Raw genomic sequence first — 25,636 nt, forward strand, 5'->3', positions numbered from 1 at the left:
CATAAGTATGTATGTAAGTATACACCAATAAGCAAAAAATAAAAATAGGCGATTTTCTTAAATTCTCGATTCCCTTAATAAAATATACTAAATTCACACTAACGTGTTGATACATTTTCAAGTTCGCCATTGATCCATTTAGTTGTGGTCTGATAAAAAGCTTGTTCCGTTTTGAAGGCGAACATAAAAACACCATTAAAAGCTTACGTGCTAGCCAGAAAGTAAACAAAACCTAAGGTATAAATACACGTCCAGCGGAATCAGAAAAAAGTCGCGTTAATTTCCCCCAATTGAGGCAATTAATCCATGCAAATAAACAGACGTTTAACAGAGTTTAACCCTCGCACGTCTGAATCACTGCACAATTAGACAATTGCGATAAATATGTTTACATGCGAGCATATGACTAGCAGTCAGTATATGAGCTAATATGAATTTATTTACTCTGAACACAGCCGCTTACATGCCCACACACACACATATGCAGATATGCAAATGCATATGGTTTACATCAGGGCTGAAATAAAGTGCCGTAATTATAGACGCAAAAAGCGACAATTATTGCATGACATATTGTAAATAAACTAGTATTCGTATTTGTATGTGTGTGTTTATGCAGGTAAGTACATCGTATGTGAATATTTATGCATAAGCACACGAGTATGTGTTTATCGATTGCGTCCGAAAGCGTGCAAACACAGTTACATTTGACTTACATAGTTCAATGGCGGTTTTACGGCCCGCAATAGGATGACAGAGAGAGTGCGAGAAGTGACACAATCATAATTCCGTTAAACTTTAAAAATTATATGATATTTCACGTCAGAAATATTTTCGTATAAGTGCGATCATACGTTAGGACGGGTCAAAAACATGATAAAAAAATATTATTTTCATTGATAAGAATTTAGTTTTGATAAATCAAATTAAAGTTCTGCATTTTAAGATTATTTTATCCTTTTATGTAACAATTTTATTATTAAAAGTGAAAACGAACCGTTAATTAAAAAGTCACATATTATTTTTTCAGTTTCTTAAGTTATATTTCCCAGAAAGTCGACTCAGAGCGTAAGCAGAACTCTGCATTTCTAGTGGATCGTCTGAACAAATCTTACTTGTACCTTGGGAGTTCCATTTTGTGTCTGGCAATTTTTCTCTAAAATGTCGAAATATTTGGTATAAATAATGTCTTTTAAGGAGCTATTCTCGTCTAGAAACTTTAAAAAATAATTGAATCGAAAGGGAAGGTCTAGGTCTAGTTGAATCGCAAATATAAGTATTTTCATGATGCTTTCAAACGAATGAGATAACGTCTAAATTCTTCGATTATTTTCTTTACAGTGAACAACTTTAAATCCCGGTGGAGAACATCGTTCCTCTCATAAAAAGGAGCCCCCACTATGTTGCGCAGAATTTTATTTTGAAAAGCTTGAAGTATTTCAGATTTTGTTTACGAACGCTAGAACTTCAACTAAGAGGACGGATCTCCACCGACCTGCCGCCATCGTTCGGTACCTTCTTCCTCCCCTTTACTTGATAAAAAAAAAACGATGTCGAGCTTAAATATGTTTTTTACGCTAATTGTATTAAAATTTCATTCTTTTACCAGCAAGTTTTCGGCCCAAAAAGGCAGGAACCCCCCCTAGATAAGATTAGTATTTCTCACAGAAAAAAACGTGCTTCATAAGAGGCTATAAAACCTTAAAAGGAACATTTTGAAATATTAATGATTTGTCATAGCACTTCCGTTTTATGGTTGCTGACCCCAACTAATGTGAATCTATGTAAATACTTGAGTCTGCTTATGCCTTATGACTTATGCCATGATTAAATTACGCATTGCAAGAAATCTTGAAGACGCGTGAAATAAGATGAAAACAACGACGTTCGAAGTGATGGACGCGAACTGCAATGACACAGTGTTCCACTTAAGAAACGCATGTGATTACTCACGAAAGTTGCATACAGCCATGCAACAGTGCAAGCAATTATATGTAAGTGAACAAGTCAGCATGTAAGTTCATAAGTAAGCACTTAAGTGCATGTAAATGTGGAAAGAAAGTGCATTTTGCCTTGATAACGTAAGGGGCGGCGAATACACAAACGCCTATTGATGAAATTAAATTACTTAAATGCTGCGCGTTGACAAGTGTTTGTAAACTGACGGCAAATAGACAAACGCACAATTGTGGAGAGACCGACAGACAGCTTAATGCGCCAAGACGGCCGAAGCGCGTAACCGCATTACCGAGTTACCGACTCCCCGCCAACGGACGGCAGACGCATGGCAAACGCATCCTAAACAAATCGTACATTGACAGACCGAGTCGAATCGCCAGACAACAGGTTCAGGGAGGAGTAGTCAGTGGGTAAATGTGGTCAATAGCGGCAACATGCCGGAGAGCTGAATTATGTATATAGGTGCTCGTAATGGCCGAGTGACAGTGGCGAGCGAATTACATTGAACAAATCGAAGCGTCGCTTCACGTGCTTCACTCGCAGCCGGCTGGCCGTTCGAATCGCGCCATGCTCATTGCAAATCGATGAATGCGAAAGCAGACACAAAATAAATAATTGAGTTTATGAATTAAAAGTACAGCGAGGCCGCGCCGGTTGGCAGCGGGCTAAAGCGAGCGGTGGTAAGGTAATACACGTAATGAGCGCGATGAGCGTCACTGTGAGCGCTACACTTACCTACATACCTGTACGGTGCTGCGGTTGGAGCTGTGGCGGAGAGAAGCGCTTCACAACAGCTGGGGCGCGTGGAAGCCGCAGGCTGCGCGGATACCGCTATCGAGGCGGCGAAACAGTCAGTCAACAGACACCAGTCCGCGCACGACGACGACAATCGAAGTCGAAACCACGCGACGTTACCAAAGTTTTACGTCAGCGCGCGATCCCGGAATTCATACATGTTACCGATTTGGAGGTTTCACCTTTTCCTGCGCGCGAAAAAAAACACTTATAAACCGCCAATGAAAGTGCAAAAACAAAAGCAAAAGCAAGACAAAAACAAAAAGTAATGCTGTACAAGCAGAAGAAAGTCAATAAGTAGCAATAAACGTGAAAAGTGAAAAGTAATAATATAACGGCTCATACTTGTAGCATACAACAATAGCTCGTCCCAGACGCGTACTACCCGCAGTGACGTACCAAAACATCAAGTACCCATTAGTGTTAACTTTTGACCTCAACTGCACAGTCAGCACCTTTAACACTCATCGTGCTTTCGGCACAATCCGTCTGGCTGCTGCATTCGGTTGTTTTGTGTTATTTAAATAAAGCGTGATAGAGATAGAATTGTTGTGAAACTTGCTGCTTGCACTTCCTCGCCGCTCATCGCCGACACACTAGGCTACCGCTGCAGCTGCAACGCCAATTGCTGTGGATCGGTGTGGCAATGTGTGTTGGCTGCCTCAGCCCATAAGATCGCTTCGCACGACACGTTGACGTAAGCCAGTATGTCATTCTGCATCATCTTGTCCATTCGCTTGAAAAAACTCTCCGAACGCGTTTGACGAGCAACGGCATTAACGGCTTTAACGCCAACATTCGTAGCATCCTGCGCCGTCGTCGTGTGTCATGGCTGTCACCATCATCGGTTGCAACATCATCGAGTCGTTGTTGCTGTTGCTGTTAAGTGGCCTGTGTTGCTGGCAGTTGGAGTCGCAGCTACGCGGATCCTCGTTTATGGTTGCCGCGTTCATCAACGTCCGTCAAACGCGCGACATCATCATTACAGATGCGGTATGACTCGTGAAATAGAAATGGGCGAGAAATTAAACGAAAACCACTGACCACAATTATATTTAAATAAGCTGTGACCAATCACTCCATTATGCTAACAAGGCTTGCAACACACTTCATGTTGTTTTCCTATTAATTCCTATTAATTGAGGCCAAACATTTTTGCGGTCAGCTTAAAATATTTTTGATTGTTGTTTAATCTACTATTTTGAAAAACAGCTGTTCTTACTTTTTAATTTATTTAATATGGTACGGTTTATAATTTTTCACACTATTTTTTGTGCTTTAAAGGCTGTTGTGGTTGTAGTGGCAATAAATATTTCCCAAATGATTTTTACACCATGTTTTTACGCTTTGAAGGCTTTTGTGCAAATATTTTCCAAATAATTTTGAAGTATGACAGCCCTTGGCCATTTACAAGTCATTTATGTTTACCTAGAGACGTCTGTTGTGGGAAAAGCCCGCACTACAACTTTGTTGGACCTGAGTTCTATCACTACTTCCAAACACCATCACATGATTATTCTTCAATAGCGATCCACCATACAAGGATAATAGTCATTTAATAATTCCTAACAATTTTTAATTCATCCTAATTGCGGGAAACACCATCTGATCAAAGTAGAGCATCCCGCTCACATGGGAGTGGCAATGAGCTGGATCTACGTTGCCATCTTGCGCTTTAGCTTTGAGCGTAAGGACTTAGCAGGTATTGGTCAACGATCTTCCGACCTAGAGAAGACTTAAGATATCGATTGAACTGTTTTCTCTTAGTAACATACATAAGTTCATCTTTTAGTATAGGCATTCATGCTGTAGGGCTAAAAATCCAGTCGGGACTAAAGTGTTACAATTGTATGGTAGAAGGTGAAAAGAAAACATGCAGGAACTTTCTCATCCATTGTCTACTCTTTGCAAGACTGAGGGTGTAACATCTCGGCAGTCATACCTTCGGCGAACCAGTAGACAAAGCCTAAACTGACATTGGCAGTATCGCTTATGAGTGTATTTATGATGATTTTCATGGGGGTTCTAAGTACCACAACGAAACGGCATTATAAGCTATCCAAGTGAGATCCATCTTGTTGGATCCTCCATTTAACCAAACCTAACCTAAAGTTGATCCGGACTGAGAAAAGTAAAAGCATTTCCACGTATTTCAATAGAAATTGCACTTAATCAAATTTTCCATTGACTTGATATGAGCTTCGGCTGAGATGGGCTTCACTGCTTTCTGCGACCTCACGGTCCTCAGCCACGTTGTCAAATATCTCTTTGGCGATCCCCACTTTACGTCTTATTTGCAAAAATTCTTTTGGAACGTAGTATTACATGCCTCATACCCAAAACATGAACCAAAATGAGTTGAGTCGCTCCTCTCTACGAGTTTATTTTCCTCTACTCAAAATTTGATTTTTGGCAGACATTTTTACAAAAAAAGTAAAATTTCATATCTCAAAAACTTTTGTAAAATTTTATGAAGATCGGTTGAGTAGTTCTTGTGAAATCTTGCTAACCGACTTCTAAAAGACAGTTTGGAGAAAAACTCGTTTAAAGCCGGCGAACTTAGCCTAGCTACACTCGAGCGCACAAGTTTTCAAAGCTTGTATCTCCGAAACCATTATTCGGATAAACTTAAAAATTTAGAACAATATTCTGGAGGTGTTGTAGAATTCAAAAAGAGAATAAAAAAAATTAGATTTTTTTAAACCCGTAAACCCTTCCTTTTCACATGCAATATTTTATCTAATCAGTGGTCAAAGTCAAGCTTACATAACCTAGTTACTATTAGCCTTGGTGTACTCATTTTACACTTCAGATAAAGAAGTAAAGGGAGTAGCATAGAGTTTTAAGGATACTATGAAATTTCATGGAAATAAATTTCTCTTTGATACCCCTCTAAAAATACTTCATATCATATATAGTCCTCTTAATCGATTTTTTTCTTTCCATTCGTCTCTGCGCACCTTTTCCTGACTATATATTTGTTATCAATAATTACAAAATAGCATATCTCCTCCCAGTTACATATGTGATAAATTGCACAAGTCAATATTTCAAAGTTTGGACTTATTTATTGTGTCTATTAAGTCACTTTGGTAGAGGACACAACTTAACAGCGACAAGGGCAGATCACATCGCAGGAGTGTCGGTCGCACGGAGTGCTTGCTGCATGTACGAGTATTTAAAGCGTGTGTGGCGAGTGCAAGTGCGCATGCGCGGAATGCATAATTCGAAGTATCGCACACTTAGAAACAACATATTCACATGCATACGAAAGTACGAAATCTAGCAGGCGTATGTGTCTGTATGTACTCGTATAAATGGATGTTATTGTTTTTCGTGTTGCCATTGGCAAAATACCCATAGCTTGTACAAACTTTATGACGAACTTTGTAATCGCAAGTTTATCGTCATTCAACCATTTTTGTTGTTGGACTATATATGTAGTACCCATGTCGGCGTTTCAGCGCGTATGTGAGCGACGGCGTGCAACGCTGAGTGTTCGACGCACGTGCCGGCATTTGCATTTGCCAAAAGTAGGCAAATGAAACGAAAAAATAGACACGTATTTCGGAAATCATACCCATCACCGCACCAAAAATAATGTCATGAGCTATATAACTTTTCAATAAAAATTTACGATTTTAAAACCAAAATAAGAAACCATATTTTTCGTATGAAAATTTCGGTCTTAAAACAAATTGATATTATATAGCCACTATTCTTTTTAGAATCTATACATACCATTTTTAGACAGTAACGTGAAATTGCAATTCTGAACAAGTTCAAATAGTTAGTGGACTAATGGTTTTCCTTACAAAGAAACGGTTATCAGAGAAATAGCTGCTAGTCTCATTTAAAAAAGGAAAGCTTTTGTTTAACAAAATTCGAAATTGTTATAGAACATAAGGATGAGCAAGGGTTACACACTGAATACAGCGATCCTCCAAATTTTCGATAACATTTCTAATCATTGTTTTATAAAGGAGTTTAGATTTGGATACAGTTGTTACTGTAGCTTTGAGGAATACTGCCAATGACTGTCCATTGCGGACAAATCCGGTTCTTTTAGAAAAAAACACTTCGCAGGAACTGACTTCTATCACAACTTCCAAGCAGCATCGCTGGAATTTTTCGCTAATAGAGATCCGCTTTCAATAAGAAGTGACAACCTTCAAGTATTTCTACATTGTAACAGTCATTCGGAATCTTCTAATCCGAACTTCAGGACTAGAGTAGACATAAGAGATCAAGTGAACTGTTTTCTTCTTACAAAGCTCATATTGTAGTAATCGTAGGAGTTATTATTATACGTAAGCATTCATGCTGTAGGGCTAGAAATCCAGTCAGACCTAAAATGACAAACAGAAGAAGGTGAGATGGAAACATTCAGGAACTTTTAGTAGACATAGTCAGTTCAGTAGACAAAGTCGCCTCAACAAATTTGTGATCGGTTCAAAGCGCTTTGTTGATTTATGAAGTTATTGTGATACATTTTCATGTGAGTTCTAGGTATCACAACGGAGCGGCGTTATAAGTTGTCCAATTGAGATCCGCTTTTTAGAATCGACCATTTAAGCAAACCTAACCTAAAGTTGATCCGGACTAATAAAAGTAAAACCCTTTATTTCAATTCAAATTGTGCTTAATCCATTTTTTCATTCACTTGATATAAACCTAGGCCTTTTAATTCTAAATCTAAAAACGATTTGGAGGACTTTTCATGAGATTTGAACATGATTTTAGTTTTGGAATAACGATTGAACTTTTGTTCCAAAATAGAACTTAGTCTCGCTGTTTTCTTTCCATCTTTTTCGATTATGGTTTTGACTCCCACCAACTAAAATAACCCTTCATGCAGTACACGCCTGATGGGTTTCATACTATTGTAGATACTTGCTTGACTTAAACTTCCACTCATTCTTAATCATTATCTCTTAACAGAGAACATTTCGGACAAGTTATCAAATATCTCAATGAAAAAAGCTACAAATATCACTAACTTCTGAAAACAAATTTTTATCTGTCTCACACATATTTCAATTATTATATTCGCGTTATCCAACATTTGTTTAAGGGGTTACATGGTTCTTATATAAAAAATAATTATTTTATTAGAATTTTTTATTGTTACAAACACACACTACTAGCAAATAAATTCTGAAATTTTTGGGAAAAAAATATTTTGATCTCCGCGTTGTCAGGATAACTCATTACAGGATCATCTAACTAATGACTTGGATGAAGAAAAAAAACTAAACTTTCGATTTTTGACGGAAATTTTTATGAAAAAATTAAAATTTGGCGACATTTAAAACTCCTTCGTCCAAGTTTTTAAGAATTATATCTTAAGGACCTATGTAAAATTTCATGAAGATTGATTGAGTAGTTCTCGAGAAATCTTGCCAATCGACCTTAAAAGCACAGTGTCGAGAAAAACCCGTTTAAAGACAACGCACTAAGCCTAGCTAGCCTCGAGCGCACAAGTTCTCAAGGTTGTATCTCCGAAACGATTACTCGAATCAACTTGAAAATTTAGGACAATATTCTAGAGGTATTGTAGAATTTAATAAGACAATAAAAATGGTCGATTTTTTGAACCCGTAAACCCATATAACCCCTTAACCAGATCGCGGTCATTGAATGATATTTGTAACGAAATCCTACTCTTTCCTTATGAAAAAAATCCACATCCTTTGAAAAAGCGTTGGTGGTATATATACATATATGTATGTATTTAGCGCATAGTGCAATTATTACAACAAACAAAAACAATGAAGTGGCAATGAAAGCCGTTTATGGCCGTCAAGAGCGCATAAATTTGTGCTCGCATGCACTTAGACGACACGACTTAACTTCGCAATCCAGCTAAGCCGTCAATTGAGCCATGCAGACAGGTACTCGTAAATCGTAGATGGTAGACGGTAGGTGATTTGCGTAAGTCACTTTTGTGTCAACGCAGTGTCACCACGACGCCGATAGCGCCTATTATTGTCATTCTACCTACTTCAGTCACTCAATCACAGCACTTACTATTTCGCAGACTGCCACTAAAAAAATAGCACAAAGAACAAGAGTAGACATCATAATAAAATAATTGTCTTTTATTACTTTCTTCCTTCCATGAATACGCACTTGCACTTGCAGGTGCAACGCATACGTCGCGACGGTTATCCGGTGGAAAAGCATCACGTGCTCACCAAGGACGGCTATGCGTTGACATTGCATCGCATACCGCAATATAATACGACGTCGACAACAGGCGCTACTGCTTGCGGCATATATTCGCGACGTCCGGTCGTTTTCTTGTTAGCCGGAATTTACGCCTCCTCGGACGCTTGGCTACTGAATGGACGCGAAAACTCATTACCATATCTGCTGTGGCGTCAAGGCTACGACATTTGGTTAGGCAACAATCGCGGCAACATCTACACGCGCCGCAATGTGTGGTACAATGCCACGGAGCGTGAGTTCTGGAACTTTAGCTGGCATGAGATGAGCATTTATGATATGCCCGCTATGGTGGACTACATCATGCAATGCACGGGTGAGGCGAAAATGCATTTTGTGGGCATCTCACAGGGTGGTACCGTGTTTCTGGTGCTGAACTCAATGTTGCCGCAATATAATGGCGTCTTCAAGACAGCACATCTGTTGGCGCCGGTGGCGTATGTGAGCAACACTAAAGGTGGGCTGGCCAAGATTTTCGGTCCCATATTGGGTACACGCAACTATGTGGCTAAGGTGTTGGAGGGTATGGAGATGGTGTCGACAAACAAGTTTGTGAAAAAGTTCCTTTCGTCGCTTTGTTTTGAGAACGAACGACCGATGGTTTGTGTCAGCCGTCTTTGGCCAGCGGTGGGCTACGACACACAACATCTAAACAAGGTGGTACTTGCAATTCTATTATATATATATAGTTTTTATACTATTTTCTGTATTTTTACAGACTTTACTACCGGATATAATGGCCAACTTTCCAGTGGGTGGCTCCTTCAAGCAAATTATGCATTACTTTCAGGGTTACGTCTCGACAAAGTTCCGCCAATACGACTATGGTCCGGAGAAGAATTGGTTGATGTACAATCAATTAGAGCCGCCCGACTACAAGCTGGAGCTAGTCACAGCGCCGGTAACAATTTTCTACGCCGAGAACGATTACATCGTGTCCGTGGAGGATATTTGGCGACTGCTAATGCGTTTGCGCAACCTACAGGCCGTCTACAAGATTCCACGCCGGCGCTGGAATCATTTCGACTTCATTTGTGGTCTGGGCGTGCGTGAATTTATTTTCGATAAAATTATCAGAGCAGCAAACTACTACGAATATACATATAGTTGATGATAATGTTTCGATTTTCTTTTCAAAAGTATTTTAGTTTTTAAACTTTAATTGTGATTTATAGGAAAAAGTAGGACTTTTAAGAGCGAGTTTATTATTTGATCCATACTTGTTAAGTTAAAGGTTGCCATAACTAAGTGACGTATATTTTTTAGAATAACTGTTATCTGGGTATTATGGCATTTGTACGTATTATACAAAATCTAAGAATAAACTATTTAATTATAATAAGCAAAAATCCTTAAAATGTTGTCGTTTTTCTGTTGTTGTCTTTTTCTTCTACTTCGAAAAAGTGAATGCTGTAAAGTTTTGAAATCGAATGTAAAAGGTTCACAAGACAGGTATAAATATACTAATGACTTCGCTCCAGTTGATTTGAAATGTAGACATACTTGGTTCGAAAAAATATGGCAATCTCAACAACAGGGGAAACTGTTTTCATATATATATCTCCATATTTTCAAAGTTGGAGAACGATGAGAGAAAGTATACCTAACCGTCTTAAAAATTATGATTTTCTGTTACACAATTTAAGAGCAGGGCAGCGTTTGATTTTTAGTAAAGAAATGAATATCTTAACGACTTCTTCATTAAAGAGTGTTGAAACATAATTTCATAAAATCAAGGCTTTATATCCCCATAGCAAATATCACCATATCAATACCTTAATACGTATAAAATATGGAAGACTTTTAATGGCTTACCTAAACAGTATTATGCTGTCAAAGGTAAAAGAAAGAGTCCTTGGAAATACTTATCAGAAACTTTTTATAAGTCCGGCCTCATCTATTAATGATCTTCAACCGTTTTCCCTTATTTCCAGCTTTTTCGTCGACGAAATACTGGGTTGGCTAATGTCTTGAGGTTTCTAAGTCATACAATTATTAACTCCTTAATAGTCCAGAAATATGCCTATTGATTCGATGTAGTTTATTTGGGAGAATGAAGTTCGACGGCATCCACATAAAATGATGTTGACTGCAAAAAATTGTGATCACAGTAGTTAATCTGTAATATGGGACTCACATATATGTTTCCCAACGGATAATCTTGTGGCGTCGTCCGATTATAATATAACCTATTCATTTTCAACAATGAACACATCGGCTAAAATATCCGGAGTATATCATTATTTTCGGGAGTTCTACGTATGCGCAGCAGTTGTTTGCTTCAAAGTATAATAAACGTAACCTATTTGGATTCTATCGATTAAATGCAATGTAAAATAATATTGTATAATATTACCAAACTATGTGAAAATATTCGAATAATTTCTATTTGATTTCAGCTGAGACTGGTATTGACAACCTTTCTGTTGAATTGTCGTCCACTCAGTCCACTCAAATACCAACAAAAGCAATGCTGAATAATAAACACACATTGTTAGAAAAAAACACGCAGAAATTGTAATTAAATTCTCCGGGAATATGATATTTCAAAAAAAAGGATAGAAATAAAGATTTCTCGCGAGTTCATTTGAATGATTTTGGTGGATAATTTTGGGTATCAATCTTTCTCGACTCGTCATGGAGAGCATTAAAACTGCCGACGAGACATGGGTTTATGAGTTTAACATGCAAACAAGCCAACAGTCAGCGGAATGGATGGTTTTCGGTCGTTTGAAGAGATAAAACAAAATCGCTGAAAGCCATCCCAAAAAGTTCTTATGAAAAATGTTTCAAGGAGTACAAAAGTCATTGGCATACTATAAATGTATTAGTTACATATGGTGGGGATTACTTTGAAGGCGACTAAATAAATATTGATGAATAATAAAATATTTTGCCTTTTATCCACAATTTTCGGGCACTTTTTTGTCACAATATAAGGCGAATACTTTCTGTCAACACTGTAAGTGGCACTTGACTTCTACACTCATATTAATTGATACACGTTTATGACGGTGATAATGGTGCTTGCGCCAGGTGCAATTAATAAATATTTATTGCTGCTTGAATTTCTGCAAATCTTTCTTAAAATACTTTATTTTTGTATGTTTTCTACTGTCTTCAGCATTAGGTGCTGTATAGAGTTTAGTTTTTAATTTTCGTACATAATTCTATCAATAACATACTGTTTTCAATTATCAATAACCAGTTGGTTTCTAGTTTAATTTCCTTTGATGGTGAATGTAAAGCCACGCAGTTCTCGTCAGGCACTTTGCATAATAGCTTCAAATTGGTGCAATGATCTGACAAACGCTTAATGCTCTGCCAGTTTATCGATGTATCGGACAAGTCGTATAGACATGCGTATGCGCTGATACATTTTCAAGCTGATAATGTGCTACAAAATTAGTTAAATCTCGACAGTTCTCATTACATCAATATAGTGTGGTATGATCATTTAATCGCCAAACAATCGCATACCACTGTCACTGAACACAGATATATATATTTGGATGGATTAAGTGCATCAGTTGATGTATGATAAAGTCCCATCAAAATGGCTTGAGCCAAAAGATTAACGCTTCTTACTTTCGTACTGTACTTAGTCGGAAAGGAAATGTGCACAAAGCTAGATGAATCGCCTTGTCTTCTGGAGTAAATAGTCCATTTTTTTTGGGCAAATCAATAGCGCCGAACTCAAGGCAACAGAATTCACGAAAGTCTTTGATATTCAAGTTCAGTTCCTTATTATTACCATATGTGAGTATAGTATGTCACACATCGAAACCGACATCGGTGAAGATGTAGGCAATAGCATTTCAGGTCGTCGGTAACAGTTGAAGCAGTTGAAGAGTCCATTTTGCAGCACAAACCTGTCGTCAATCATTTGCTTTGCAGGGGCCAAGTCCAAGACATTCACTGTCACCTATGTATGTGATGACTTGCGATATATGAAGTCTCACTAAGTTTCCGAATCTCCTGCTTGTTCGAGATTGTAAGCTCAATGAGTTATTGAGGGAAAGATTGTCTATGGTTAGAATTAAGTACAAGTGATTTTAAAATCTTTAAGTTAAGTGTCGAAACATCAGCCTTCCTACAAAGTTTTCGATCACCTCTTACCAGTCAATCCTTTTAGGTTCCATTCAAAGATCTCATATCAAAGGACTATTATTCCCGGAAGCTCTGATTTCGCAACCCGAACGATATGAACTTTTCAGTCTGCCTGCTAGTTTTCTTAAGCTCTACAATTGAAAGTCTATCCTACTAACATAAATATTTTATATATTGCTCCTAAAAGACTTTATTGGTTGTTCTAATATCGTTCCTCATAATCTTTACAATACTGTATTACAGGATCGTTGATTTCCTGCTTAACCTGCTTGGCGAAAATGAAATCCAAATGTCCCCATGTTGGATTCGGCACTTCATAGAACAGACGCAAATTTGGTAGGTAGGGTGGCAAACGTTTCATATCTTGCGCTGTAGCCGAACCGTCATTTAAACCGTAATAGAGAAATGTATCGGCTGTGATCTTCTCTAACGGATACTCTGGCGGTTCTTCCTGATTATATGCTATTTTATTATTCTTCGAACCAAAATCGTATTGACGGAATTTGTTCGACACTTTAAGTTGTATGTAGTGTATGCCTTGATTAGTCGAGATGCCAGCAGGATGTGTTTCGGCCAGTTGAGGCAGTAATGTCTACAAATGAAAAGAAATCATATATTCTATCACTTTAAGTATTTGCTATAGTATACTGACCGCATTAAGGTTGGACTGTTCATCGCCGGCCCACATTAGATATAGTGTTTTACAATATTTTGGATATGCTGGTGCACCGCCACAGGCCGTATCCAGAAAGCGCTGCACATGCGGGTTGTACGGTATAAACGGTTGATCGCAGAGCAAATTAGCGCCCACACCAGGTGAGCCGACATACGGTGCGAGCGCCGCAACAATGCCGTCGGTTACATTACCCATAAATACAGCGGGCGCCAAACCATGTCCAGTTTTTATCTTTTCATTATACTCCGGACGAGAAGAAAGCATCACAAAATAAACTGTACCGCCCTGTGAATGCCCAACATAATGTAATGCTGTTTCACCTGTCCGCTCGAGCACATAGTCAATCGATTCGGGCATATCAATGGTGCCGATCTCATGCCAACTGAACTTCCAAAACTTCGTGTTTTCAGGCGATAAAGTTGAGTGATTCCTGGAATAAATATTACCACGCGCATTGCCCAACCAAACATCAAAACCAGCATCAACGAAATTATACGCGATCGCGTTCTCCGGACCATTTAGTAAAAAACAATCGGAACAACTGAAGAGACCATGTTGTATGAAAACTACTGGCTTATGCTCCTGCTCATTGTCCAAACGTGGCGAGGGAATACGAAAGAGGTTGAGAATATAACCATCACTGGTCTCCACAAAATGGGACTCAGCGGGGTAACCGTGCTCGCGTATACGTTCAGCCTAGAAATTAGTTGTGTTTTAAGTATGAGGGAACAAAGTATTGTATTATTAGACTTACTGATGTTTTTAAGGGTTTTAGTGGCAAGTCAATACTGGGTTTAATAGACGTCAGGTCCAAAGCTTTGCTCAGCGCGGGCAGCACAATTAAAGCAACCGCTAAACGGAACATAGTTTGCCAAACTCCTATTGTTCTGCAAAAAAATTAGTGCAAACTGAAAAAATTGATTTAAAAGTGATGAGTTATAAAGGGAGCCGCTGCCGAAGGGATATCTAATCTAATGCCATAATTCGCAATATGCGATCAATCTTGCAGAGCTTAAGCCTAATGAAGTGGATGACGCAGATAAGCTTGATACGGTCGAGAGTCATAACTCAATAAATATACAGGGTATACCCCCCATAATGATTTCAATTATTTATAGTTTGTTTTGAATATTTCGGGAAAATGTTATCAAGTCGCCGTAAATCAGAAATATTTTGTCGTACGCTGCGCATAATTTTTTTGTTGATATATGTATGTATATGCGGACGCATTTTTCCTTGAACGGGTCAACGACTTAAGATATTGCAGCACGAATCGCATGAAATTGAATAGGAATCCACACAACAACAAGAAGCGTTCCTGCAAGTCCTCTCTACATATCCTTGAAACAATTACTGTAGCGGATGTGATTACTCTGCGAACCTTTCAATACTTACGTATGTACTTTCTCTCGATAATCTCGTAGAGAAGCAAATGGGTCTGGTAGTGAACGAGGGCAAGACGTTAATATCTCATGTCATCACTGCATCACTGCTGACAATCAAAACTTCGAAGTCGTAAACAATTTCGTCTCTCTTGGAACCAGTCTTAACACCAACAACAATGTCAGCCTCGAAATCCAACGCTGAATAACTCTGACCAACAGTTGCTACTTCGGACTGGGTAGGCAATTGAAAAGTAAAGTCCTATCTCGACGAACAAAGACCAAACTCTACAAATCACTCATCATCCCCGTCCAACGGTATGGTGCAGAGGCATGGACGATGACAACATTTGATAAGTTGGCGTTAAGAGTTTTCGAAAGAAAGGTTTTACGGAAGATTTGTCGTTCTTTCGCATTGGCAACGGTGAATATCGCAATCGTTGGAACGATAAGCTGTACAGAGATATACGACGACATTGACATAGTTCAGCGAATTAAGGGACAGTGCATACGCTGGCTAAGTCATGTCGTCCGAATGGATGAATACATTCCAGTTCTGAAAGTATCCGACGCAGTGCCCGCCGAGGAAAGCAGAGGACGAGGAGACGTGCAATCCATTGGAGTGACCAGGTGGAGAAGGACCTGGCTGCCTTGGTATTTCGAATTGTCGCTAAATTGCCAAAAGAAGAAACAATTGACACGCTGTTGTAAACTCGGCTATCATCGCGTAAGCAATAAAGAGAAAAGAAGAATCTCGCATATAAAACTCGTCTGAAAATGGCACTTTATGACTGGTTACAAACGATGGTTGTTAATTTTATCCTCCTTGATACTAAATAAACCATAGCTTCTTAGCAATCGTAGACCCCAAATGATCCATTTATTCAGGACATTCGTATTTTCAAGAAGCACGAGCCGACTATGTTAAGAACAACAGCTCCAAGGACTCAAGTATCAGTTTTCTTAATTTGTGTGGGGTATATTTTGCATTGCCTTCTTTTAGTAGTTTACTTAATTTATGGTCTTGATAAAAAATATTTTACTACAGCTCATTGAGAGAGAGCGGTAATAATAAGACAGTTTATTCTGTCTACTTATTTCTGTTATCGATTAAAGAATGGGGATTTCCCAACTATAGGGCTTGACTTATAAACAGCATTGGAAAGGCACTCTAAGCTCTACCATTCCTCAGTTCTAAGTAACCGAAAAGGAACAGATTTTTTACCCGACCGGGCACTGCCAACTCGGCAGTATTCCTCAAAATTACCTCCCGGATATTTACTATCGTTACAACTACATCAGAAGAAACTCCTAAGGTGCAGTTGAGTCTTTCGTTTCTTCTAGATGTACTTTTTCATTAACAAAAGAAAATTTGCAGATGAGCTCTAAATCTATAATGCCACACGTTCTATGAAGCCAAGGACTCCGAAGATTTTACAACTTATAGATAGCCTGCTAGACACTAATAGACTGTAAAAAATATACTCTATGGGGTTGTTGTAGCAGGGTGTCAAGGTTCGGGTTGGTTGTCAACGAAAGCATACAACGAGAGGCCCAGCCGTTACCACGACAGTCGGGTCTACGTAACCGAAACGGATCTGGATTTTTTCCGGCCAAGGACTGTCAACTCGGTAGAATTCTTCTGCTACAAAAACAACTGCAACAGCGAGAGGCCCAGAAACTTACTGTTCCGACGTGGTCGGACCATAGAAAGAGCAGCGTCAGATGAAATGTTTAAATAAAATTCCATTTTCAGCTTGGTTATGTTTTATTTGTGTCATTACATTCTCTCATAAGCCTTAGCGGCGCCTACAACACGGTCGTTGATAACCTCACGCATTTGGTTGGCAACAATGAAGTCCATGTGATTCCAGCTTGGATCGGGTACGCGATAGTCCTCAACTAGATACGGCATATTTGCCACCAAAGTGTCGACATCGCGTGGACCGCACAGCGCATCGTTGGCGCTTGAGTATGAGTAAGTGCGAGCAGTAATCTTATTCAGTTCATAGTCTGGAGGCGTATCTTGATTGTAAATCTCTTGGTTCTTCTTGGTGCCATAATCGAATTGACGGAATTTATGTGACTTAGAGAGCTGAAGATAATGTATGCCCTGATTGCTGGACGAACCGCCCGGATGGGTTTCAATGAGCACTTGCAAGGAAGTCTAAAATGTCAAAGTAAAAGATACTAATTAGGTTCTATAATTATTTTTTTCTATCATTTTCGCGCTTGCCAGATTTGTGTTGCGGTAACCGTCCCCGGCATACCAAAGCACGACTTTCTTACACTGTGCGCCCAAATCGGGTTGCTCCGCGCAGAGTGTGTCTGCAATGCGATTTACTATAGCGTTTTTAGGCATCAACTCCATATCCTCGAGAAGGCGGTTCCAAACCCCACCAGGTGTGCCGACCAATGCGCCGAGTTGGAAAACGGCATGTCTGCCATGCTCAAAGAATGCACATGGCGCCAATAGATGTGCCGTTTTAATCTTAGCATTGTACTCTTTTCTGGTAGACATGAGCGCCAAATACACCGTGGTGCCCTGCGAGTGGCCCGCATAATGTACGGCTTGCTCACCGGTCAAATCGCGTATATAATCAATCATAGCAGCAATATCAATGGTGCCGATCTCATGCCAGCTGAACTTCCAAAATTTCGGACTATTCAAGGTTATTTTCGCATTTGCGCGCGAGTAGATATTACCACGGGCATTGCCCAACCAAACGTCGAAGCCGGCATCGGCCAGCAGGTAGGCCAATGAGTTCTCCGGACCGCTGCTTAGCCAACAATCTGAGTTGCTGAATAAACCGTGTTGCAAGAGAAAAGCTGGACGTTTCGCACGCTGATTATTCAATTTGGGGGAGTAAGGTATGCGGAATAGTGTTAAGAGATAGCCATCACTGGTTTCGACGGTATGCGATTCTGCCGGATAGCCATGGGAACGAATGCGTTCTTCCTTTAAGCGATACATGGATGTATTATTGTTCAAGCGGACACTTAAAATTGTTTTTACTTACAGATGTGACAAATTGCTTAAGCCTCAAACGCTCTTCATCGAATGTTAGCGCTACTGCTATATTGGCCATGGCCAGCAGCAGCACGGAGGCCAATATCACTTTTCTAAACTTCATTTTCAAAGGTGCACCACAAACTAAACAATTTTGCTGTTGGACACGTCGCTTTATAGGCACTAATCGATGGCAATGATTTTCCGGCCACCAACGTTAACTTATCTCGCATTCTTGATTAGACGATTTGGTAATTTAATAAGCTTTGATTTATGGCTTTCAAATACTTAACCTTACAATTTAGCAATCGCAATCGGAAATATGAACTCTAATCATTCTTTCAACTTTATTATGCTTTCAATGCACAATACCTTAAAAATCTTTATTTGTTTATAGTAGATTGCATAGTAAAGGCAAATTTACTAAATCTACCAAAAAAATTACTACGTAACGCTTCTTATGCACATTTTCCCATTCTTATGTCGAGATAGGTCTTCAGCGATAGCACTTTGGCCGCCACAATTGGATGTGTACAACTGCTCAAGATGTTCCTGCAAAGCTCGAGGTCCCCCTGCAATGCCATGACTACAGCTAAATTATAGCGCACAACATTCTGTGCGGCATCCAGTGACTTGACGCGCCAATCTTTTGTCTCAAAATCAAATGCATTCAGGTTCGTCACAAATGTCGGCTCAAAATGTGGGCGCGCATCCTCCAATTTATCCAACATCAATAATGCTTCACCAGCATACATATGCGCTAGCAATCTGAGGGAAGAAAAATATACATGTATGAGATAAACATTAAAAAATATCAAAAATGTATATTTACCTATGCGCATCGGAGAGTTTTTCAGCTTTCAACAACTCCTGTGCCATTTTGAGTGCGCTTACATAATCGCCCAGACGTAGTGAGACATAACTGTAGGCTGCATAAATGGCACAGAGCATATTATTAAGCGAGTTCTTAGATATCGGCCGAGATGGATTGCAAAAATTATTATCCTTAACATTGCGCCAATTCTCTTTCTCCCGCTCTGTTGGTAATTCATCGTCTTCAGTCATTTCAAATGCGTTCTTATAGTATGTGGTGAGGGTGAGGGCATTACGTAGCGCCAAGATGGCAAAGTGCAGATTCGGACCAGATTCAAGTGCGTCTTTGTCCAGCCTTCTCAGATATACAATTCAAATATAGAAATAATTTATTCGTAACATTATAGTATTAAATTAAAACTTACGAATACACCACATTGTTTGTGGGTTTTAAGAAGACCGTTTTACGACCACCAGTATCTACCACAGATGTGATCATTGGCTTGCTATCCTCCTCTAACATTTTCTGTAATTTGTTAAAATCGATCAAATCGGATAATTTTCAATTACTTTGTGATATTTAATACACATACCATTTCGTGATCCATAATGCAGGCTTCCGATATACGAAACCATAAACGCGGATTGCTGTGGTACGATTTCAACGGCACAAAGAAACAATTATAAGCTTCTTTCGGGCGGCGCAAGTGCAGCATTGCAATACCCAAATTATAGAGTATTTCACAAGTACGTGCTGTGCTCATTTGGTATAAGGACACATTGCGCATATTGCCTGCTATACGCTTGTCAAAAGTTATAGCATCCTGAAAGAATTTCGCAGCAATAGCATAATGACGTACACGCAAATGTATTACTCCCATATTGTTGGCAATGCACGTATTAAGCATGTCGCTGCTGTAAAATATAAGGGTCAAATTAATATTTAAATAAATGGAAGCAAATGACATTAAAATTACAGGTCACCAGTTGCACCTATCTCGTTGACCTTTTTCAGTTGTTTGGCGGCCATTTGAAAGTCCTTCATAATGTAATATTGATGAGCTTTTAGAGAAGAAAACTCCGCCGACTAAAAATTGTATAGTAGAAAATGTACAAATCATTTATCAATATGATTATCACATTCGTTTTTTTACTTACACCGTCCTCTGCCACCACAATAGGTTTACGGTTCATAACACATGTCTGTATAGCCAAGAATTTATAAGCACGTTGAAAGTTCTCATGGTTTGTAGTTGCCGTTTCACAAGCTGAAGCTTCTTCGCCTATTAATGTATCTCGGTTCAAGTAGAGCGATGATTTATGTTCAGGCGATTGCAGCATTTCCAGAAATGCGGCCGCCTTGCGCAATTGGTTAGTGACGAGCAGTAGACGTAGCATAAATGTACAAACCAGTGCGGCCATGTGTTCTTCTAAATCTTCAACTTGGTCGACCAACGGTGTAAGTGTGTTGATTGCAGTTTCATACATATGCCGATGATAGTATATTACCGCCATGTTGAATCGCGCTATTGGGCTGTAGGAAAGTTTCGACGATATGGGACTAGATCTATCTATAGATCCAGTCTAAAACAATAAGAAAAAAAAAATACAATAAATAATAATTACTATACATAATTATTTGTAAAGATTAACAGTTTTTTTATAACTATATATTTTTCATATAATAATTAATACGATAAGTTATAAACAGTAAGTTCAAGTTAGCTGAAATTTATTTCTATTATCCAAACAGTGTTACATATTTTTGATAAACTCGTTGCGCATAAATTACAAATTTCTATAATATTCCATGTTGTCAAGTGTCACACATTAATGTGTACAAGCAGATAAACAATTTTTGTAAAATAGAAACCCCTTCCAACTTTCCAATTCGACTGCTTTTTAAATTTATTGAAATGTTTTCACTTGAATTTCACTTTGTTACGACATTCTATAACGGTAGAAATGTCACCGGAAGCTGCCATATTTTTCACTTCACTGTCAACTCGATAAGAGGGCAAGCGTCATTTTGTTATTTGAAAACTAAAAAAATACTTAATAGAAAATGGATACTTTGATTGCGAATGCTGATGATTCGGAACAATATCGTTTTATATCTCATGTCGATTTTATACGGATTCTCCGTGATAAATACAGAGAAGGTACCAAGAGCACTTTTGAAAACATAAAAGCACAAGTTGAACAAAAATGTGAGAGAAAAAAACAACAAGGTAATAGTATTAGCGATCTTAAAAATAATATGCTGCATTTGTACATTGAAACGATCCTTGCAGCGGAAAAGGCCACAACCTTACTTAGTCACTGCCGCAAGGCCTTAAGCCAATTGGATGAACAACACGAGATGATTGGAAAAACTCTTAAAGAGCATACCGAATTGGGAAAAAAGCTGAATGAACAAATACGCCAACAGACAAATAGCCTAACCAATGAGGAGACAGCAATGCGACAATTGCTTCAGGAACTAAGGCAACACAACCAATAATCAGTTTAGTTTGCGTTGTCATTTACATATAAAAAATATTAAATATACAAGAATTTAGCATTTACTCACATTTTCATTAATACTTTTTAATAGTGTGGCATGATCCTTACACCCAGACTTATAGAATTTCGCCACAGCGCGATTATGTTCCAACTTGTTGTTGGTTCCATTACATTTTTCCAGCTCATCAAGTGTTTCAAGACACTGCTCATAGTTGCCCCTAAAGCAAATAATACGAGTTTGTAACTGAAGAAACCAAAAAAATACCCATATTTACCTATTAAATTCATCGTAAGCCTTTTCAATTAACTTGTATTCTTGTTCCACATCAGCACTATTTTCATATTTGCTGTCCGAATCCTCAGATGTAGTTGACTCCAACATTTTAAGCCCTAAATAAATACACTCACTTTCATTACACTAGGCGCAATCCAACAAATGCTGATGGAACAGCTGATTTTCAACACATCTGTGCGAAAAGAAAACAAAGAAACAGGGCTGCATTTTTTCAGAACGTAATGTGTCATAACGTAAGCTCCACGAGTTAAGCAAATTAACGAGATTTTCCCCGAAAAAAGGTTATAGCAAAAAGGTTTGATTTATTTATTTACTGAAATGTTTACAAAACTTTTGCTCGGAAACGCGATAATTTTAACAGAGGCCATTTTAAATATGTATTCAATCATTTGTATTCAATTCATCGAGCAACATTAAAAATGCGCTATAATTTCATAACATCATAGAATATTAATGTACAAATACATAACGTCAAAATGACAGTTTTCCAATTACAAGGTATATTTTACATTTATATTTATAATAGTAATAAAGATATTTTGTTCGATTGATGGCTACTAACGAAAATATTCTTGTCCTAAATCCTACACTTAAATCTTCTTCGCCTTATTTCAACTTTATAAGCCTTTAGCAATATTTTTTTTTTTTTATTTTTTAGGTTTGTATTAATAATATTTTGTCGGCACATTATTAAAGATAAAATAGTTGTGGAATTCGAAAATATATATATACTTGTATATCCATATAGTAGAATTTATATAACGTACATTCCATACAATAAATATTTTTTAATATTGTATAAACCCGAAATTTGAAAAAATAAACCCTTCTGAGCTGTTAAATCCTTCAATGTATGTTCAATTTGTTTATAATCGCATTTTAAATATTTCTCTTTTCATTCAGCTTGATTCCCCAGTACGTGTGCACTCGAGTAACAGTAACAACCACTTTTTCTTTCGGCACACATTCCCCACTTGCGTTCAGACCTTATTATATCGCCTCTTATGTATTGCGAATCTTTCCGGGCACATAATTCTTGTCGATTACATTCTCCTGCAAGAACATGTGTAAACAGCGCTCATTCTGCGCCAACGGATGGCCAGCAATTTTATTGATGAACGCTTCCAGGCCTTTTCGTCGCTCCTCAATGAAGTTTTCATCGAATATACCTTCGTCGCCGCGGAATGGCATTTGGCGTTTCCATGCTTTTCCGGGTAATGGCGGTACTACAATCTATTAATTAAAATATGGAAATTAAAATTTGAATAATGCGAAATTTTAATAGTAATTATACCTTACTATCGCGTTCCAATTCATTTCTCAACCATTCAAAATCGCTATATCGTCGACGTACGCTAGATTCCTTTACTTTAAATACTGGTAAATTCGTCTGAAAGATAATAATAAAAAAAAAAATATGTAAAAATATATGCAATTTACATACACATGCATATTTATAGCAGTGGTGATAACCACAAATCTTGCTTAATGCTGCCACAAACATTATGAGTAATGTTCATTGATAAATGAAATGCATGCGTAACGACCAAATTTTAATCTGTACGAGTTTCCGACACAACTGATATGTTACTTGAATATTGTTTTGCAAAATATTTAAGCCTCCAAATGTTAAAGTGTACATCACTAAAATTGATGCTTATTAATGTTCCTTAATTGTTTGTAATCATAACTGTTTCCGTTTGAAACAAAATTATCAGCATGCACTCATTAAATTGCATAGGTCACTCACCCGCATTCGTACTTCGTAGTCCGTATAACGTTTCTTGCCTGCAGCCATAGTTGTCAATGGATTGACCACGTCAATTTCCAAGAAATTTGCTGGTACCGCATAAGCATCATCGAGAGTTTGCTTCTTGACGTTGAGACGACGTGTAGCATCAGCAGTACCATCGGATTCAACCATCATTTTCTTGTTTGCAAACTAGGTATTATTAAGTTAAAATACTGGAGGGATTGTGAATGTATATAGGTGTGTGTATGTATGCAGTTTTGAAGTATGAAATATTCCCAGGAAAAAAATCTTTTCGCACCAAATAGATTAATGTTTTTATTTAATAGTATTTTACGGAATCACAGGTCTATTAGCGATATGACGAATTGTTTTACGGTATTCGAGAATTTTCAATAATTTTGTCTTGCACTTTTCGTTGACACCGCTGTAATCCGCCCCTTCTTTGCATTAACTACAATTAGCGATGATAATTAAAATTTTCTCATCGATAATTTGTGTTTAACTGGAAGAAAAAACTAAAAATAATTGACAAATGTTTATCGATTAATTGAAATTATTATTTATTAAATAAAATAAATAATATTGCTGCTAATAATTCCGACTTTTAAGCAATCTAATTATAAAATATTTATTTTAAAAGATTAAGCGAAATAACTTCTAAAACACCATAGCTTAAACTTTATATATTTCGATTGAATTTAACATATGACTTTGTTTAAAAATGTTCACAATGAATATTTATAAGCACACTATGATACACATATGTAAACCACAATTGATTTATGTGAATAAATTCTCTAATAGTTTGTCATAAAAGATTCAAATTAATAATTTTTCTAATACGATATAAACAACACTAAGTTGTTGGTTCGTAAAATTTTGTAAACGTTACTTTAAGTTGCATTTGTCAAACTTCCTTTGAAAGAACTATTTCAAGTAACTAATCATATAAGTATAGTGCGTTATTCCGATCTGTTTTTATCAACAACTCTGCGAATATTACACTTCGATAAAAACGAAAAAATTTTAAGATTCAATTAAAAAACAAACATCGATATTTATAATCGATTTTGGCTTACATCTTCATAGAGCACATACTAGGTTTGCGGCTCCTATTTTATAAACACTTAATTTATTACTAGCACAATTTAAAAACAACGCTGTTCAAAAGCTATTTGCCTACTTCATTTAGTGATTTTGTGAAATTGATGCACTCCTTCTTCAACAGTTATTGTGATACCCATTTAATTGTATTAATTTTTCTGTTTTGACATTTTCCCTTTTCTTTGCTTCGTTGTCATTTTTCAGTGATGCCATACTCCACTAAATAATTCCCAGTTTATCGATAATGGTTTCGATAAATACGCTGGGCAAAATCTTTTTTGAATTTCAAAACAAGTCATTAGTACTTTCATAAACAGTAAATAATAAGCAAATTCATAATATCTATTATTTTTTAAAGGGGCGCCTAGAGTAAAATTAAATGTTTTTTTTATTTATTTATAAATTGTTTTTGAATGATTGCCGTTTAAAATGCAGCTGTTTAATTCATTGAGCTTAATCAGTTAAACTTAACACGTAAGCAAACGATGAGTTCGATATCAAATTTTTTCTGCATGTTATGTATAACATATAATTTTCTATACAATGACCGACCATTTTGTAGACCTATCACAAATCGAATATTGACAGGTCATGACTTGAGAAAGCCATTAGGGTTAAAGAATTCGCTGTTGGGACCTTCCTTGATATTGAGGGAGCTGCCGTAAGTAGTCGTTACTGCTCTGGACGGTCTGGGACGCAATGGCGCACGCGCTCTACGAAATGTGAAGAAGGGAACCCCACAAGTTAGAGTTCGCTATCAACCTAAGTAAAACCGAAATAGTTTTATTTACTAGAAGATATAAGATTCTAGTGGCGTCGCTGCAGAAAATGCCTCCCATTTGTTTTCATCTGGCGAATATAATCTAGGGCTCATCCTGGATAGGAAGCTTTAAGCCGATTGCCTTATACTGCTGCAGAGAAGCCATTGGCAAAAGGTAGGCCTCTGACCGAAAGTGGACGTCTGGCTCTACGACGCCATAGCTCATTATGTTTTATGGAGTCTTTA

General features: G+C 37.7%; 5 protein-coding genes across 8 annotated transcripts; 2 read left to right on the top strand and 3 right to left on the bottom strand.

Moving 5' to 3' along the window:
- Window positions 1–1,829: 1,829 nt before the first annotated feature.
- On the top strand, window positions 1,830–10,340 carry LOC105225753 (lipase 3). The gene is made up of 3 exons (XM_049447944.1): window positions 1,830–3,747; window positions 8,899–9,639; window positions 9,701–10,340. Exons 1-3 carry the CDS (start codon window positions 3,583–3,585, stop codon window positions 10,091–10,093), a joined length of 1,299 nt encoding a protein of 432 aa, XP_049303901.1. The 5' UTR covers window positions 1,830–3,582; the 3' UTR covers window positions 10,094–10,340.
- Window positions 10,341–13,282: 2,942 nt separating this feature from the next.
- LOC105225736 (uncharacterized) lies at window positions 13,283–18,329 on the bottom strand. The gene is given in 6 exon segments (XM_049449316.1): window positions 13,283–13,684; window positions 13,745–14,464; window positions 14,523–14,664; window positions 16,935–17,317; window positions 17,387–18,109; window positions 18,171–18,329. Coding segments are annotated over 6 exon segments (2,484 nt in total). The 5' UTR covers window positions 18,285–18,329.
- Window positions 18,330–18,488: 159 nt separating this feature from the next.
- LOC105225738 (CCR4-NOT transcription complex subunit 10) lies at window positions 18,489–21,922 on the bottom strand. The gene is made up of 8 exons (XM_011204338.4): window positions 21,754–21,922; window positions 21,546–21,696; window positions 20,132–20,557; window positions 19,951–20,060; window positions 19,567–19,888; window positions 19,399–19,499; window positions 18,993–19,328; window positions 18,489–18,928 (listed from the first exon to the last, which is right to left on the bottom strand). Exons 1-8 carry the CDS (start codon window positions 21,858–21,860, stop codon window positions 18,619–18,621), a joined length of 1,863 nt encoding a protein of 620 aa, XP_011202640.2. The 5' UTR covers window positions 21,861–21,922; the 3' UTR covers window positions 18,489–18,618.
- On the top strand, window positions 20,987–21,539 carry LOC105225737 (uncharacterized). Its single transcript, XM_011204336.4, has 2 exons — window positions 20,987–21,204; window positions 21,268–21,539. The coding sequence occupies exons 1-2, from the start codon at window positions 21,039–21,041 to the stop codon at window positions 21,474–21,476; spliced, it is 375 nt and encodes a 124-aa protein (XP_011202638.1). The 5' UTR covers window positions 20,987–21,038; the 3' UTR covers window positions 21,477–21,539.
- A 140-nt stretch (window positions 21,923–22,062) lies between the features above and the next one.
- On the bottom strand, window positions 22,063–24,765 carry LOC105225739 (sorting nexin-12). Of its 4 annotated transcripts, none has more exons than XM_011204340.4 (4): window positions 24,606–24,765; window positions 23,524–24,041; window positions 23,068–23,163; window positions 22,063–23,006 (listed from the first exon to the last, which is right to left on the bottom strand). In XM_011204340.4, the coding sequence occupies exons 2-4, from the start codon at window positions 23,698–23,700 to the stop codon at window positions 22,776–22,778; spliced, it is 504 nt and encodes a 167-aa protein (XP_011202642.1). In that variant the 5' UTR covers window positions 23,701–24,041; window positions 24,606–24,765; the 3' UTR covers window positions 22,063–22,775. The 4 variants fall into 4 exon arrangements, with proteins under 4 accessions (XP_011202642.1, XP_011202643.1, XP_029405825.1 ...); XM_011204341.4 differs by having other exon boundaries at window positions 23,524–24,028; window positions 24,606–24,764; XM_029549965.2 differs by having other exon boundaries at window positions 24,625–24,760.
- Between the last annotated feature and the right edge of the window lie 871 nt (window positions 24,766–25,636).

This window comes from Bactrocera dorsalis, chromosome 2, assembly GCF_023373825.1.
Source record: "Bactrocera dorsalis isolate Fly_Bdor chromosome 2, ASM2337382v1, whole genome shotgun sequence".
Lineage (NCBI taxonomy): Eukaryota > Metazoa > Arthropoda > Insecta > Diptera > Tephritidae > Bactrocera > Bactrocera dorsalis.